General features: G+C 39.1%; 1 protein-coding gene across 1 annotated transcript; it reads left to right on the top strand.

Moving 5' to 3' along the window:
- Window positions 1-9,448: 9,448 nt before the first annotated feature.
- LOC125742766 (uncharacterized) lies at window positions 9,449-11,173 on the top strand. Its single transcript, XM_049015091.1, is given in 2 exon segments — window positions 9,449-10,854; window positions 10,856-11,173. Coding segments are annotated over 2 exon segments (1,092 nt in total). The 5' UTR covers window positions 9,449-9,910; the 3' UTR covers window positions 11,004-11,173.
- Window positions 11,174-15,969: the final 4,796 nt, after the last annotated feature.

Below are 15,969 nucleotides of genomic sequence, written 5' to 3'. Positions count from 1 at the left end.
ACCGTACAAGGGTAGGAGAGACGGGGGGGGGGAATTAAACATTACACAAGGTACCTTAAAAGGAAACTCCAGACATATATAACACAGAAGGAAACTCAAGACACATAACTGAGAAGCTTCTCATAATTTACAGTTATTGTTAGCATCAGACTTCCGTTCAAACCCCATCAGTAATACATCAGAACTTAATGTCCATCTATTAAAGTACTATTAAAGTTCACCAGTGCTTCACTAAAGCTCACAGAAAAAACATTTGAATATCACATTTGTTTAGTAAACCTTCAGCATTATCAGATTATTTTTCTCAACAGATATTCTGTACATGATATAATACACATACAAGGATATTTTATTTTAAGATATATGGCATCACAGTAAAAAAATCTATCAAGCTGTATTACTCAAGTCTGAGTGTTACTATGAAGATCCCCATTAAACAGAATGTTTAATTACAAATGCCTCCACTAATTTTTTGGTACATACACACATTCAAATGTCATATATATCAGAAAATGATTATTGTATTAGAAATACAATATATTTCAGTGTGACTCTAACAAACTTAATCGTTATGAAAGTGTCGATGTCCGATCTGTTTTTTTCCCCGCAGCTTTCTCATATGCACATTTCACTTGATGTATATGAAAATAACATGCATTAAATGACCGAGTTGCGTATAAAGTTTCAAATGATGCAGTAAACAGCATATGAAGGCTGAGCCTATCAACTGAGAAGTGCCCCTGCTTAGGCCAAGCCAAATGCGTCTTTCAAACATTTCTGACCAAACACGTGGCTCAGAATAAAGCTAAAATGGAGAAAGCTAAAGAATGTATGGGAAAAAGAACAGGTAGGACACAGCGTTTCCATTCCCTGTCGACATAACCCAAATATGGGCAACTATATGCTAAGTAAAGTCAGATGTATCAGTCTGCCAAGCAGTCCTCTGTAATGGCTATTCAGATGTGCACCTGTACCAGATGACAAATTAAAGCTGACAAACATCTATAACAACCAAAATTATCTAGTTTCCTTGCTCTGTTTATTACCATATAAAAAAAATCTGGGTCTTCTTGGCTTGTTAAACCTGTGACAGTCTTCAACCTGGTGGTTTTCTTATTTTGGAGCAGATTTATGTCAGATACTTTTCATATGTCCCCCAAACTCTCACACCAGTGAACACTGTTAGCAGTTGTGCGCATTCGCCAAATGAATACATGCAGCACACAGACCTGGTCCAGAGGCTCACTCACTTTTCAACTAAGTATCAGCACGGCTAAAATGCCTGACATGAGCAACTTTGAACATGGTATGCTTGGTGGTGCCAAACATCATAGTTCCAGCATCTCAGGAACGGCCGTCCTTCTGGGATTTTCACACATTACAGTGTAAATTTCACAGAGAATCACGTGATGAGAAGAAAAAAAAACAGGCCGTCCCTAGGATTTTTGAGCTCTGGCCATTCTTCTCTGACTATATAAAGCTAACAGAAAGGCAACAAGTGCAAAATTAATAACACAGTACAGATGTGTGCAAAATGGCGTAAACACACAACTCATCCACCTTTGAGTAGCTCTGGTGGTAAAAGAGGGCCCTACACAGTGTTAGCTAGGCATACCTAATAAAGTGGCCACTGGATGAACGTTAAAGGGCCCTGAATATCAACATTTATAACAAAAAAAAAATACAAAATATTTTGAGCTCATACACAATAGCAGAGAAGCAAACCACAGAATCACAATGATAATGATCATTATTATGAACATCCACATTTAATAATCATGTGCATTTCTCATATTTATAATTTATAGAACAGCACCATAGTTGAATTCCTGGACTAAAGCTTCAGGTTTTTTAATCCATAAGATAAATTCACATGCATTATACAATTACCAGAAACAGTATAATAACCCCCTTATTTAAAAAAGTCTGCAGTTTTTATTAGGCTTTTCATTAGAGAAAATAAAAAGAATACCTTAAGATGCAAGATGGCCTTTAGATTAAGTTTTTTGCTATATATTGTACCTTATATCTGATGCAAGAAATTGTCAGACATTTTGCCTGATTATATGTCTTTCTTTTTCTCTTCAAAAGTACAATAATTCCAGTTAAACTCAGACTCATATTTAGCGTGTATTCGAAATACACATCCATATGTTGCCACCTTGTGGCGTGTAAGGGGATCATATTAAAGATTATAACCTGCTGAAAAGTTAAGATGCCGTCAAATTGAACTAAAAATCCAACACAGTGGCAATATCCAACATTGTTGTTGGTATAAAACAGAAAAGCTTAATAGGCAATTACATATACATAAGATACATCTACCACATTTACCAAAACAAATGTTCACAGTTTACTTGCTATTTTCTGTAGCCTATACTTGTCCCCTGTCTCTCTATTGAAGTTGTTTTTTAGCACCAGTGCCCCCACTGGCAAATTTATCTTTGCACTTTGTCTCAGATGGTATGTACTGGATATTGGGGAGGGGGGACATCACTTATTATATTACAAAAAATATATATATTGATCATAATTCATATTGTCAACAATTTGAATGAAACATGAATGAAATTGTGAAATTGTGTATATATATATATATATATATATATATATATATATATATATATATATATATATATATACACGCACACACATCTCTTATGCATTCACAAAGCAGCTGTTCTAGTTAATGCATCTATTCCCAAAGCCTGGAATACAGATTTACGGTTTATCTGCAGTAATCGCCCAGTCTTATCAAAGGACCAATTAAATACACAATCAAGTACACATACAACCTTTCAAAAAAACTATCTTGATATAATTACTCAAGGTATTTATAATGAGGTACCACCAAATTCAACTTTAATGTAAAAAATGACATAATCAAATATTAGAAATCACAATAATTGTATATTTGTACACTATATCTTTTATATATTTCAAGTTTACTGCTCCATTTAAACTCCATAACCAGAACACTGAAACTCAATGAAGAAGGCAGAAAACACTAATATATTAAAATCCCATATAATATATGAACTACTATTATCCAATTTTATTCCCAAAATATACATTACACATAAATGAAATATTTGTCAAAGTTATGATTCTTTACAGTAAATATCTGAGGAAAATGTAAGTGTTATATAGCCTTGAATAAAACTAGGTACAATAACTCTTTCTTATTGCATGTGATAATTTGAACTGTCTAAAACACTATATTGTAATGTTTTTATTGTAAAAATGATTTTTTTTTGAAAACTTCACAATCTGAAAGGTAAAAATGTATAGTACTAGTATAAACCATCACATTTCTTGTTCAAAGTAGTTAGGCACTGAAAAGAAAGAAAAACACACTGTGTTACAGAGTATTAGCATAGAGTCTGTATACTATGTACTCTAAATAGTAGCATTTTTACACAATCTACAATCTAACTATGTGCATTACTGTGAAGCAGTTCTATGCAACCTCTTTACCATATAGCATAATAATGCAAGACATTTACACTACACTAAAGGTAACCTACACAAGGTCTACTTACACAGGGAGTACCTTTTCATCAGCCACGCATTGTGGAATGATGTGGTGCAGAGATAGAGAAACAGATGATGTGGATAAGAGGTGGCTAGAGAGATTGGAGATAAAGAGGTAGCAGGTACGATTTTCAGGGCTGCTACTGAAGCGGTGATGTAACATATGTTACATACTTGAGGTGAAAGCTATTTGTATTGTTCATGACAGGTCAGTCCCTAGCTTGCTTAATTCTTCCAGAAATTCAATCGAGACCTCCTCCCTCTCGTTCTCCTTCCTGTTTCTTTACTTATTAATAAATGACCCAATATAGCAATCTAAGACGCTATAATACAACCTGGATGAGTGCCGAGCTAGTGCACTTCGTGTGGGATCTTTGAGTATTGAGTTCAAAATGTTTCTGGGAACCTTGCACACTCCCTTTTTCCAAAGAGTGGTCCCGTCCTGGCCAACTCCTCCATCACATCTTGTGAATGACCAGGAATGCAGTGAGGATGCCAGCCACAAACACCCCCGTCATTTGCCATGTGGGTGTCCCAAAGTAGGACCTGACATCCTCCGGCACAAAATAAGGGCAACATCTGTCATCAGCCACATAATGGTCACGGACATCCTGAACACTGATTCAACTGGCCTAAAAATGGGTCGTATTGAACAGAGACATAAGACGTGTTAACGCATTCCAGCCACATGCCCTAAAGCCAAATGTGCCGAGAGCTTCATCTCACCCAGCCACCGCACTTCATGTTCCAGCTGATCACATGGTCTTGCAAGTAGTCCATCGTCCAACTAAATATTATTTGGATTATATTTGGGACCTTCTTTATTAGAGCCTATAAGAGTGATAATTAATCATAGTAGCGACACTTTACTCACATAACAGATCAGTTGAGAGAAGCATAGCAGATAAGCCGGAATGACATTCTTGATGTAATGGTAATATACATACATCTATAATTAAATGGATTTCAAAGATAACAATGCAAAAAAAAACACACTTCCTTTTCTATGTTTGCATTTGATATTTGTTATAAAAAAGCTCTTAGTAAAGATAATTTCCTAATCTTCTAAAGAGCTGTGAAATGAACATGACAGTTCTCCCAGCATGAGCTGCCCAATCGAAACCATGCTGAAGATGAGGCCAAGGAAATTTGTCTCTACGAAGAGGCAAATATGAGCTTCTCCATGTCAGCATGGGCCATTTTTAATGATTATTCTTCATGTTTTACTTATATTTTTATCATCAATCCAAAAAACTATTTGTGGGAACAAAAATCACTCTTGAGAGTTTTACTTATACAGAAATGTTCTGAGGGCAGAAGGAACGATTATTTTCCCAAGGATATAACCAATGAGATCACATTGTACAAGAGGTGGGGCCAAGCTACTAGAGGAGGTGGGACCAACCAATCAGATGCCTTGGCCCTGCCTCCTCTAGTTACTTGAACCCACCTCCACTACATTCTGATTGGTTATCTCTCTGAACCAATCATTGTACCTTCTGCCCTAGGAACATTTTTGTGTAAATAAAACGAAAAAATATTCATCACAGTTCACTTATTTAATGATTTTGCAGGCCACATAAAAATAGTTCTGTGGACTGAATATGGCCCGCAAGATGGCTTTTGTCCAGCTCTGCTGTGGACCCACCAAAGTTCAGAAAGCTGTGAGAATTAAGTAGGACATAATAGTATGTCTGTTCAGCTAGTTTTTTTTTTTAAGAAAGAAAGATTTTAAAAGGAAAAAAATACATTTAAAGTAAGTAAAAAAGAGAAAGGTTAAGTGGAATAAAATAGCTTTCAAAGAAGTGACATTACGATAAATAGAAATGCCACTGATCGAGCCACAACAGTATCTGTTCACCAGGCCATCGGTATCAGATTAGTGCACCAACACAGGAAATGAGTGTCAGATTAACAAAAACAGGGCAATGGACTCACTTTAATGTAAATAGACATTGAGTTTAATGGTAAAATCTGGTTCCATATTTGTGGAATTTGGAGTTCATAAGAATGCAAATAATGCATTGACAATCACCTTGATTGTCTGTATTAATTACAAATATGAACAAATTAGGAATACTATTTAAGATAGTTATTTAAGATAACTATCTCAAAATTTCGACTTAGTTATCTCAAAATAATGAAAAACTCGCAGCCATGTGCGCACACATGAAGCCACTTTCCTGCAAAAGTCTGGAGTACTGAGCGAGCTACTGATAAATGTTGCTAAGGTATTGTGCATCTACATAACAAAATATACTAAAATATTTGTAAATGTGTTGTTACGCTCATAATGTTAAGAGTAGCATGCACTCTGTGGTTGAACGACCTCCCTTCATTTTTAACGTTAGCATGGAACTGGGAGCTAGGCATTTCCAAACGTTATATTTAGCTCTTATAACCTTGGGTTATAGATGCCCCTCACCTGTAACAGCTATAACTATAATCAGTCACTGAATACAAATGAATCGAAGACAACATTGGGTATTGGTTTGTTTTCAAATTTAAAATATATTAAAATGTTAATGTATCATTGACGGGACGGCATGGTGGTGCAGTGGTTAGCACTGTTGCCTCACACCTCTGGGTCCCAGGTTCGAGTCTCCACCTGGGTCATATGTGTGTGGAGTTTGCATGTGCTCCTCATGTTGTCATGGGGTTTCCTCCAGGTACTCCGGTTTCCCCTCACAGACCAATTAGCTGAGGCTAATTGGACTTGCTAAATTGCCCGTAGAAGTGCATGTGTGAGTGAATGGTGTGTGAGTGTGCCCTGCGATGGACTGGCCCCACATCCTGGGTTGTTCTCTGCCTCGTGCCCGTTGCTTCCAGGATAGACTCCGGACCCCCCGCGACCCAGTAGGATAAGCGGTTTGGAAAATGGATGGATGGATGTATCATTGACAGTGTAAATGTTATCTGCTCTCATGTATTCTGATTATATGTTGATTATATGTAGGGAAGCACATTGAAACACATTGTAGCAGTGTTTCCAGGGGTTCAAGTTCAGGTCTGTGTGTGTGGGTCAGCATGTTCTCATCATGTTTGTATGGGTTTCTTACAAAAATCCAAAAGCATGCACGCTAGGTGAATTAGTGACTCTAAATTGCCCGTGTGAGTGTTTGCATAAATTGTGTGTGCGCACTGTGGTGGTAGTTTAAGCTGTTGTTTATGTATGATGGATGTATAACAATAACTTCCTGTAATGCATTCTCTCAGGATGGATGACCTAAGTCACTTCTTGAGACAGAGAAATATTCTTGAGGAAACAATAGAGACCTCGAAGAATGAGAAGGTACTTAACTACAAAAGTAGAATATATGTATTGTTAGGACGAATTTTATTGCTTATTGGCCTTCAAACACATAAACACTCAATTTCTGTCTTGTATTGATGTTTAATTAAACTATAGAATGCAATGATTACATTATCTAATTAGCATTGTTTCCAGTTCCATTGTCTCTGTTTATATTGATGCAAACACAATACCCTTGATGACGGATGAAGAATTAAAGACTTATTTGTCATCATATGGTGATTGCTTTGCAGAATTAGGGTTGTAATAGAAAGGAAATCCACCACAACACTCGCAAATCACAGCTTTTTGAATGCCTGAAAACAAAATGGCTCCCAAAAAAAGCACTCTGGTGAAGGAGGCAGCAGCACGAAGCAAGGAGAGCATTCCCAAACAAGTGAGAGAAAGAACGTCATGAAGAAAAAGAGAAAAATAGAAATCAGATGGATGCACTATGACGATGAAAAAGAGGCTTTCAAGCAAGTGAAAATTAAATGAGGTGGGGGCACAAGATGGAAAAAAAAAAATGGAAATTTCAAAGGACGTTCCGAAAAGGGATGTGTTGCTGTTAGGAACTGACCTGTTTTTCCCAAATGGGAGAAATAAACTGGGGCCGTTAACAGACTTTGAAGTAGATCTCAAAGTTTATCAAGAGGTGACAGTTGATGATGCAATCACAATTGGGCAGTTGTATACTGACACAAAACTTTCTGTTCTTAGGTTTTATTTGACTACAAAGAAAATGGACTGACAGTGCACACAGGCACAGTGCAACTTTGGCTCCATCTGTGGAGAGACAAGAGAGCTCTCACAATGAGTCTTCCGCCTCTCCTCTCATTGGTGCTACAGCCGGAATATCAGCTGAATTTGAAACAGTCAGCTCTGAAGTAATATTTATTGAGAGTACTAGACGTGATTGTTTTAGCTGTGTGAGAAAGCTAAAACAAAACGCCGGAATCTTATTGTCTCTGGTCCTTTACCAATTCTCTATAGAGGGGATGTAACCTATAGTAGGCTGCTCTTCCTGAACTGCTGGTTAGAGACTTGGTGTGCATCTCAAAGCATTGCAATTATTGTCGCTAATTGGGACCTTTTTTGGGAACGGCCTGGTTTTTATAAACGGGACGGTCTTCATCATAACTTGAGAGGATCCGTTATGTTATCCCAAAACATGGCAAGTAGATTATCTGCCTGACTAAGAGCATCACCCAGGCCCTAGCCATGCGATCCTAAACCGAAGGCTGTCTACCCTCCCACCTTCAGACCATGTCTGGCCATGACCCAGATGCTCCTTCACACGGCATCCCCTAAATCTAGTAGCCACTTAGAAACGGAGCTAAGTGAGCATAGAAAGAATATTGTAAGTATTACTAGACCAAGACATAGATCTAAACGCTCAGCTGGGGGCTCCTGTGCGGATAACCTAACATCAGTCCCATTAATAAGATTGAATGAGCCACAACATAAACCCACCATAAAATGGTGATTATAGAATGTGCACGCTTTAGGAAAAAAATCACTTCTTGTCAATGACATGGTGCTTGACACTGGGGCAGATATGTGCTTCTTAAGTGAAACGTGGCTCAGACCCACAGATTCCATTCCCCTTGTTGAAGCCTCACCCGAGGGGTTTAGTTTCATACAGAAACCACGCGGCTCTGGGTGTGGAGGAGGCCTGGCAGTTATATTTAACTCATGGTTAAAAATTGAACCCAAAACCATAGATAATTTTACAACATTTGAAGCAATGTTAATCCAAATTATGTGCAACCCATCCATCTATTTTCTTATAGTATACAGACCTCTTGGACCATACACGTCATTCCTAACTGAGTTTGGGGAACTTCTCACTGACTTAGTCATTAACTTAGAGCATATTATAATACTTGGAGATTTTAATATACATGTGGACATAGAGACTGACACCCTCCTAGACTCTGCTGAATATCACCAGCATGTGATAGGACCAACACACGTGCATAATCATACATTAGACTTGGTTATCACTCATGGAGTGGATGTTCATCATGTATCTGTCTGTCCACTGAATAAGACCTTCTCTGACCATTTCCTAATCACGTTTGTGATTCAACCACCCTCCTTGACTATGGCAGAGAAAATTATTAAGACACGTCACCAAATACCTTACGATTTATTAATGCAGTAAGTAATGTAAACTTCACATTTAGTACAGATGTCAATGAAGTCACACATGACTTCAATACAGTAGTCAGTCAAGTTTTGGATGAAACAGCTCCTTTGAAAAATAAAGTTGTAAAAACCACTAGGCACTCCCCATGGTTTAATGATTACACACGCTCTTACAAACAGGAATGCCGCCGATTAGAGTGTAAATGGAAGTCTACAGGATTAGAAGTGTTCAAGTTGGCATAGTCTGACAGTCTGCAAAAATACAAACAAACCCTATATAGGGCACGATCAGCCTATTATTCTAAACTCAAAATAAAAATAATCCTCGTTACCTTTTCAGGACAATAGTTCATCTAATAAATAAGGCTGAACCTATGCTACCAAGTAATATTAGTAGTGAACATTTCATGGACTTCTTTAATGATAAGATTTCAAATATCAGAAATCAAACATGTTCAGATAGCTCACAAATAGTGGTGATGCAAACACAACGTGCACACACCCTTAATGTTTTTGAATTAACCAATGAACAGGAGTTAAAAACAATAATAACTAAAACCAAACCAACCACTTGTCCACTGGACCCTATCCCCACTCAACTTCTCAAAGAATCCCTAGATGTTCTGGCAAGACCTATAACAGCCATAATTAATGCATCCCTCTCCTCAGGTGATGTGCCGGATCAATTTAAAGTAGCTGTAATCAGACCACTACTGAAAAAATCAGGTCTGGACCCACAGAAGCTTATTAATTATAGACACGTCTCTAACGTACCATTTTTGTCCAAAGTTCTGGAGAAGATTGTGGCTGCTCAACTTCAGTCATACTTGAAGATGCACAACATACTGGACAGATTCCAGTCGGGCTTCTGTCCAGGGCACAGCGCTGAAACTGCCTTAACTAAAGTCGTAAACGACATAACAATGGCGACTGATGCTGATAATGGGACGGTGTTTAGATCTTAGTGCAGCATTTGACACGGTTGACCATACTACCCTATTACAAAGACTAAAATTTGATGTTGGGTTGCATGGATTGGTGTTTAAGTGGTTCGAATCATACTTGACTAATCGATATCAATATGTCCAAGTGTCAAGTAACTTTACTCCATCATCTATGTCACCAGTCAAATATGGAGTACCACAGGGATCAGGTCTCGGTCCTTTATTGTTCTCTCTATATATGCTGCCTTTAGGTGACATAATGAGAAAACATAATGTTAACTATCATTCCTATGCAGATGACACACAAATATACATGTCAGTTACGCCTAATGACACTGTACCTATTGTCACTTTAACTAATTGTTTTACTGAACTAAAAACTTGGATGGCCAAAAACTTTTTATCTTTAAATGCCCAGAAAACCGAGGTTCTGTTGTTTGGAGGCAGGTCCACGGATAAGAATACCATTATTTTCACACTCCATTCCAAGGGGCTGAACTTTTCCCTCAACAGCATAGCACGTAACCTGGTCTGCTTCCTGCAGCTGTGTAACATTGGCAAACTACGACGATTTCTCTCTATGCAAGACGATGAGAAACTGATAAATGCCTTTGTATACAGTAGGTTAGACTACTGTAATGCTCTGTTATCCGGGAGCACACACTGCACATTGCATACTTTTAAGCGGATTCAAAATGCAGCAGCCCGAATTGTCACTAGGAGAAAGAAGTTTGAACACATAACGCCTGCTCTTAGCTCCCTGCACTGGTTTCCTGTGAGGTTCAGGACTGACTTCAAAGTTCTCCTACTCACATATAAAGCACTTAAAGGCCTATCACCTAGCTACCTAACAGAGTTACTCCAAGTTTACAGCCTGCACCGTCCACTCAGGTCGCAGAATGTAGGTTTCCTTGTAGTGCCACATATAACTAAAGCGACTTGGTGGTAAAGCATTCTGCTACGGGGCCCCTATACTGTGGAATGGTTTACCAGCCTATGTTCGGGATGCTGAATTGGTCTCAGTCTTTAAATCTCGACTGAAGACCTATTACTTCAGTTTAGTTAGTTTAGTTAACACTTAACACATAATTATGGCTGCTGATGCTGCTGTACGTGGCATTTTTACCTACCGTGCTTGTCCATTAATGTATCAGTGCACTCTTTGACACCTGCACTCAATGTCTTTCTTCCCACACGTCTGGAGGGTGCCCGAGGGGGCACCTTCTGAGCTGCCATCAGGGTCTACGGATGGGTGCCATCACAGATGTGACCTGCAATCTATGACGATGTTGGTGCAGCTTCCATCCTGCCACCCGACACAGGCCTATGTGGAGGACTGTCTCACTGATGGACTTTAACTAGGACCGGATCACAGTTTACACCTTGCTCTTAGCAAACAATCCGGCTACTTCTTTACCTTTGTCCAGTAATGTTAGCATGCCCAGGGGGGGTAGGGCTGCCAGTTGACCTTGGACCCCCAGAGGTTTTTTTTTCTCCTTACTTGGGAGTTTTTGGTTCCTCTCCTCTGCTGTCATCTGGCTTTCTCTTTCAATTTTCCATTTTCACTGTTTCTGTGCTCTGTCGTTATCTCTGTTAAGGATGTTCCACAACACACTCCTGTAAAGTGCATTGGGGCAACTTTGTTGTGAAAAGCGCTATATAAAAATAAATTGTCACTCTATTCCACAGAGAATGCGAGTGAGGACAGTAACATTGTTTTTTAGGACTGAAGTGAGGTAAACAATTAAAATGTAGGTACTCTATACAGATTTTAGGCCATAACATTTTGTAGAATAAGTTGTATGTTATACAAACAAGTAGGAAGAAACAAGCTTGTTTTTCCAAAAGGAAAAAAATGCCAAAAACCATTGAGAACAGTAGCCTAAATGTCACAGTTAGTCCAAAAAAAGCACTGTTCATTTGACGAGTAATGAACTAGTAGTTTTTAGAAATAATCCAGAGTTAGTAGATAATTCCCAATGAGACCTGCAATACTCAATAGTTCCTAATGAAGTACTAGCGAACTACAATAATAATTACTTCACTATTACCTATCGAGTAATTAAGCATAACTCCTTAGTAGTGAATAGTACTAATTTAAGTGTTAACCCTTGTATTGTTGTTAATGTTAACGGTCGTGTTTCCCTATTGTCGTGAGTGTGTTTGCCCGTGTCTTGTGTGTTCCCGATCTGACCCTCGCAGGTATTTAGCATGTATAAATCTTTCACCATGTGTGCATCTTGCAGTTCAGCATCTTACAACCTTGTGTTTCCCGGTTGTGTATTTGGGTTCGGTGCTTCCTGGGTGCCTGTTGTGGTCCTTCAAGTTCCAATTGCACGCGGGGCATGCTGGGATATGCGCCCTGCCGGTGCTACACTAATATAAAACAAAACATGAAGTATTTACAAAAAATAAAGAAATATATATATTTTTTTTGGGGGGGGGGGTTCTCAGTTTTAAATCACTCGGACGTGTAAGAGCGCAAAGGTGACTAATATCACAATATTGTTCCGTTCTGTAGCGATAAACTTCACCCTTATGCGAGTTCGTTTGGCTCTGCAGTTGTCTGCCCCTCACTCTCCACTTCATTACTTGTAACTGTGCTGGCCGAGCAGTGCAAAACGTCCTCACCACTCCGAACGCAGCTGTCTATAATATGTAGATCGGACAAAATATAATCATTTTACGAAGATTTGGGAGGGCGTGGTGACGATTTAGTACAAAAAGTAAATCAAATTATTAGGAATCCCAATAAACTGAAGCCTACATCCAATCTCAGGCAATAAAGAAAACTCCGGAAAGCGTACCATTTGATCGGAGACATACTCTCGTGAGAATGACTTTGAGGAAGATGTAAATCATGCAGTAAAGACATCACAGAAGCGCGCGACGGACTGCCTCGTTCACTTATAGGTAAAGCAAACCTAAATGAAAAATAATAAAAATAACTAACTCATATACAAATAATTAGTATTTACGAAAGTATTATCATAATATGTTAAGACGTGAAAATACCAATGTGTCTATCGTTCTGAGAAGAGCCGCAGCCTGGTATGGTATTTAAGAGTAGACGTACTTCGGTGCTAACTTATTTCATATCGACAGTAACTGCAAATAACTATGGTCTTGTCGATGAACCCATCTGACAGAGTTTTGAAGCTGAACCTGCCATTCAAAATACCTTTTTCTTTGTTAATTATATTTTTCCCGAGCTGCCATCCGACTCAACACGCGTTAATGGCTTCAAAAAATTAGTCACGTTATAATGAATTCCCGTTGACGCACGTGGCACATTATTATTTTTTTAATCCTCCATGCATCCATCCATCCATCCATCCATTTTCCAAACCGCTTATCCTACTGGGTCGCGGGGGCTCCGGAGCTTATCCCGGAATCAATGGGCACGAGGCAGGGAACAACCCAGGATGGGGGGCCAGCCCATCGCAGGGCACACTCACACACCATTCATTCACGCATGCACTCCTATGGGCAATTTTAGCAACTCCAATTAGCCTCAGCATGTTTTTGGACTGTGGGGGGAAACTGGAGTACCCGGAGGAAACCCCATGATGACATGGGGAGAACATGCAAACTCCGCACACATGTGACCCAGGTGGAGACTCGAACCTGGGTCCCAGAGGTGTGAGGCAACAGTGCTAACCACTGCACCACCATGCCGCCCCCTCCTCCATGCATTTTATATACAATTTAATTGAGGGAAATTAGTTTTTTTTTTTTTTTTGCCAGTAGCTTATAGGCCAGTGACCCAAAACCAAGTGCAAATTGTAATGATATCTTAGACGTACAGGGCACAGTGGTTTTTATTCATTTTTAACCTTTTATGTGTTTTATATGAATTTGTATTGGGGACATGTTAAGTAGCTTCTAGGCCTTGCATATTCGAATGGCAGCCAGTGGGCCACATGCTCCCCAGATACAACCTCCAATTGGCCCACTACAAACTAGAAGTGCACCCATCCCACTTTGTTGCCAATACAATCCTGATACCTGATTTCCAATACCAGACCTTTGTTCTAGACTAGTAAGAACACATGAAAAAATGTATGCCAAAAAGCTTTGTTAGTTAGGCTACTATAAACATACATAACATACTGTTGGGTCAGTCCGTGCCAAATCAACCAATGTCCAGAAAAGTTCCATGGGCATCATTCTTGATTTTGATGAAAACTTGGTATTTTGATCCTTATAGAGAACACTGAAAATTCCCCAAGTTTTATTGAAAAATTCTGATGCAGTCCAATGTTATGGCCCTTTCAAATTTGGGTGCCACGCCCTTTTTTTGCACTCGCAAATCGTGCATGTAATTTGTAAGGGTTTTCAGGAAACCATATCTTCATTTCTAAGCATGCCAGAGAGCTGAGAATTGCTCTCCTGGCCTACTTTGCCCTGCTCTTTCAGAATTCATGTTATGTTTTTGTTATTTGAGGAAGATACTGTAAGCAGATGTTCAGCATGTTTTTGGACTGTGGGGGGAAACTGGAGTACCTGGAGGGAACCCCATGACAATATGGGGAGAACATGCTAACTCCACATGCAAACTGTGACGACTTGAACCCGGGTCCCAGAGGTGGGAGGCAACAGTGCTAACCACTGCACCACCATGCCGTGCCCCACCCTGATACCACTAATTAATTGGTGTGATCCTGAACATTACATCGCCCCCTTGAGGTCAAAGGTATTTGAAACGCTAAAGATACAAACTAGATCACACTAATAAAATCTTTAAACTTCTCTTTGTCATGTGGTACTTCAAATGTACACTTCCTCATATCACCCTAAGTATAAAAAATTATGAGCGTAAAATGTTCCTTGTTGCCTATTCTGTGTATGAATGACATACTGGTAATTATTTATTTAAGTGTTTACTGTATCTAGAGTAAAAGCCGTATACAGAAAATATAAAGTAGAATGATTTTACTTTAAGTTTTCTGTGAATAAAACTGTTCTATATTTTTTAGATGAGTCAAGAAAAAAAACATTGCACATTGTATAAAAGAACTGAGCCCAATTTAATTACAGTTATACATACTGATCCCATCCAAGGTGTATCCCTGCTTTGTACCCTATGGCAGTGTTTCCCAGCCCGATACTCGGGGTCCCCCAGACAGTCCACGTTTTTGCTCCCTTCCAGCTCCCTGACAAACAGTCCACAGTCTGGGAGTCCCGAGGACCAGGATGGAAAACAGTAGCATGTGCTACCTTGGACAGGCTGCTAGAATGTCTCTGACCATGTCCCGTATAATTGACTAGAACATGGATAAATTATACATATGATTCCTAAAAAAGATTATTGCTGTATATATAAAATACTCACTTCTCTCTCTCCAAAGACGACTACCCCTCCCACACACCCCAAAAGACAGAAAACCTCCTAACGCTCATATTTGCATTACTTGTAATTTCACGGTGTGGAAAATCTGCAGTAACGTCATTATCATTAACTAATTTATTGGTTAATAGTTATTCATATGGTGGTGCAGTGGTTAGCACTGTTGCCTCACACCTCTGGGACTCAGGTTCGAGTCTCTGCCTAGGTTACATGTGTGTAGAGTTTACATGTTTTCCCCGTGTCATTGTGGGGTTTCCTCCGGGTACTCCGGTTTCCCCCCACAGTCCAAAGACATGCTGAGGCTAATTGGACTTGCTAAATTGCCCGTAGGAGTGCATGTGTGAGTGACTGGTGTGTGCCCTGCAATGAGCTGCCCCCCCCATCCTGGGTTGTTCCCTGCCTTGTACCCGTAGCTTCCAGGATAGGCTCCGGACCCCTGAGACCATGAAGGATAAGCAGTTTGGAAAATGTATGGATGGAATTATTCATATTGATATAGCATTATTACAGCTAAAATGGTATACAAATACTCTATTCTTGATGCTGTTGTTTTATCTCATGGATTTTAAATTAATTTTCTGATATATCAAAATACATTTTTATAGGTAAAAATGACTAGAATCAGAAAGCCACATAAACCCATTTCGGAAATCCCATGTATTAGGTATACGTTTTGAATCCAATAGGTTTTTTTACCC

Source organism: Brienomyrus brachyistius, chromosome 5, assembly GCF_023856365.1.
Source record: "Brienomyrus brachyistius isolate T26 chromosome 5, BBRACH_0.4, whole genome shotgun sequence".
Taxonomy (NCBI): domain Eukaryota; kingdom Metazoa; phylum Chordata; class Actinopteri; order Osteoglossiformes; family Mormyridae; genus Brienomyrus; species Brienomyrus brachyistius.
Note: the sequence above shows the minus strand (reverse complement) of the source record. Positions and strands in the feature narration are given on the sequence as shown.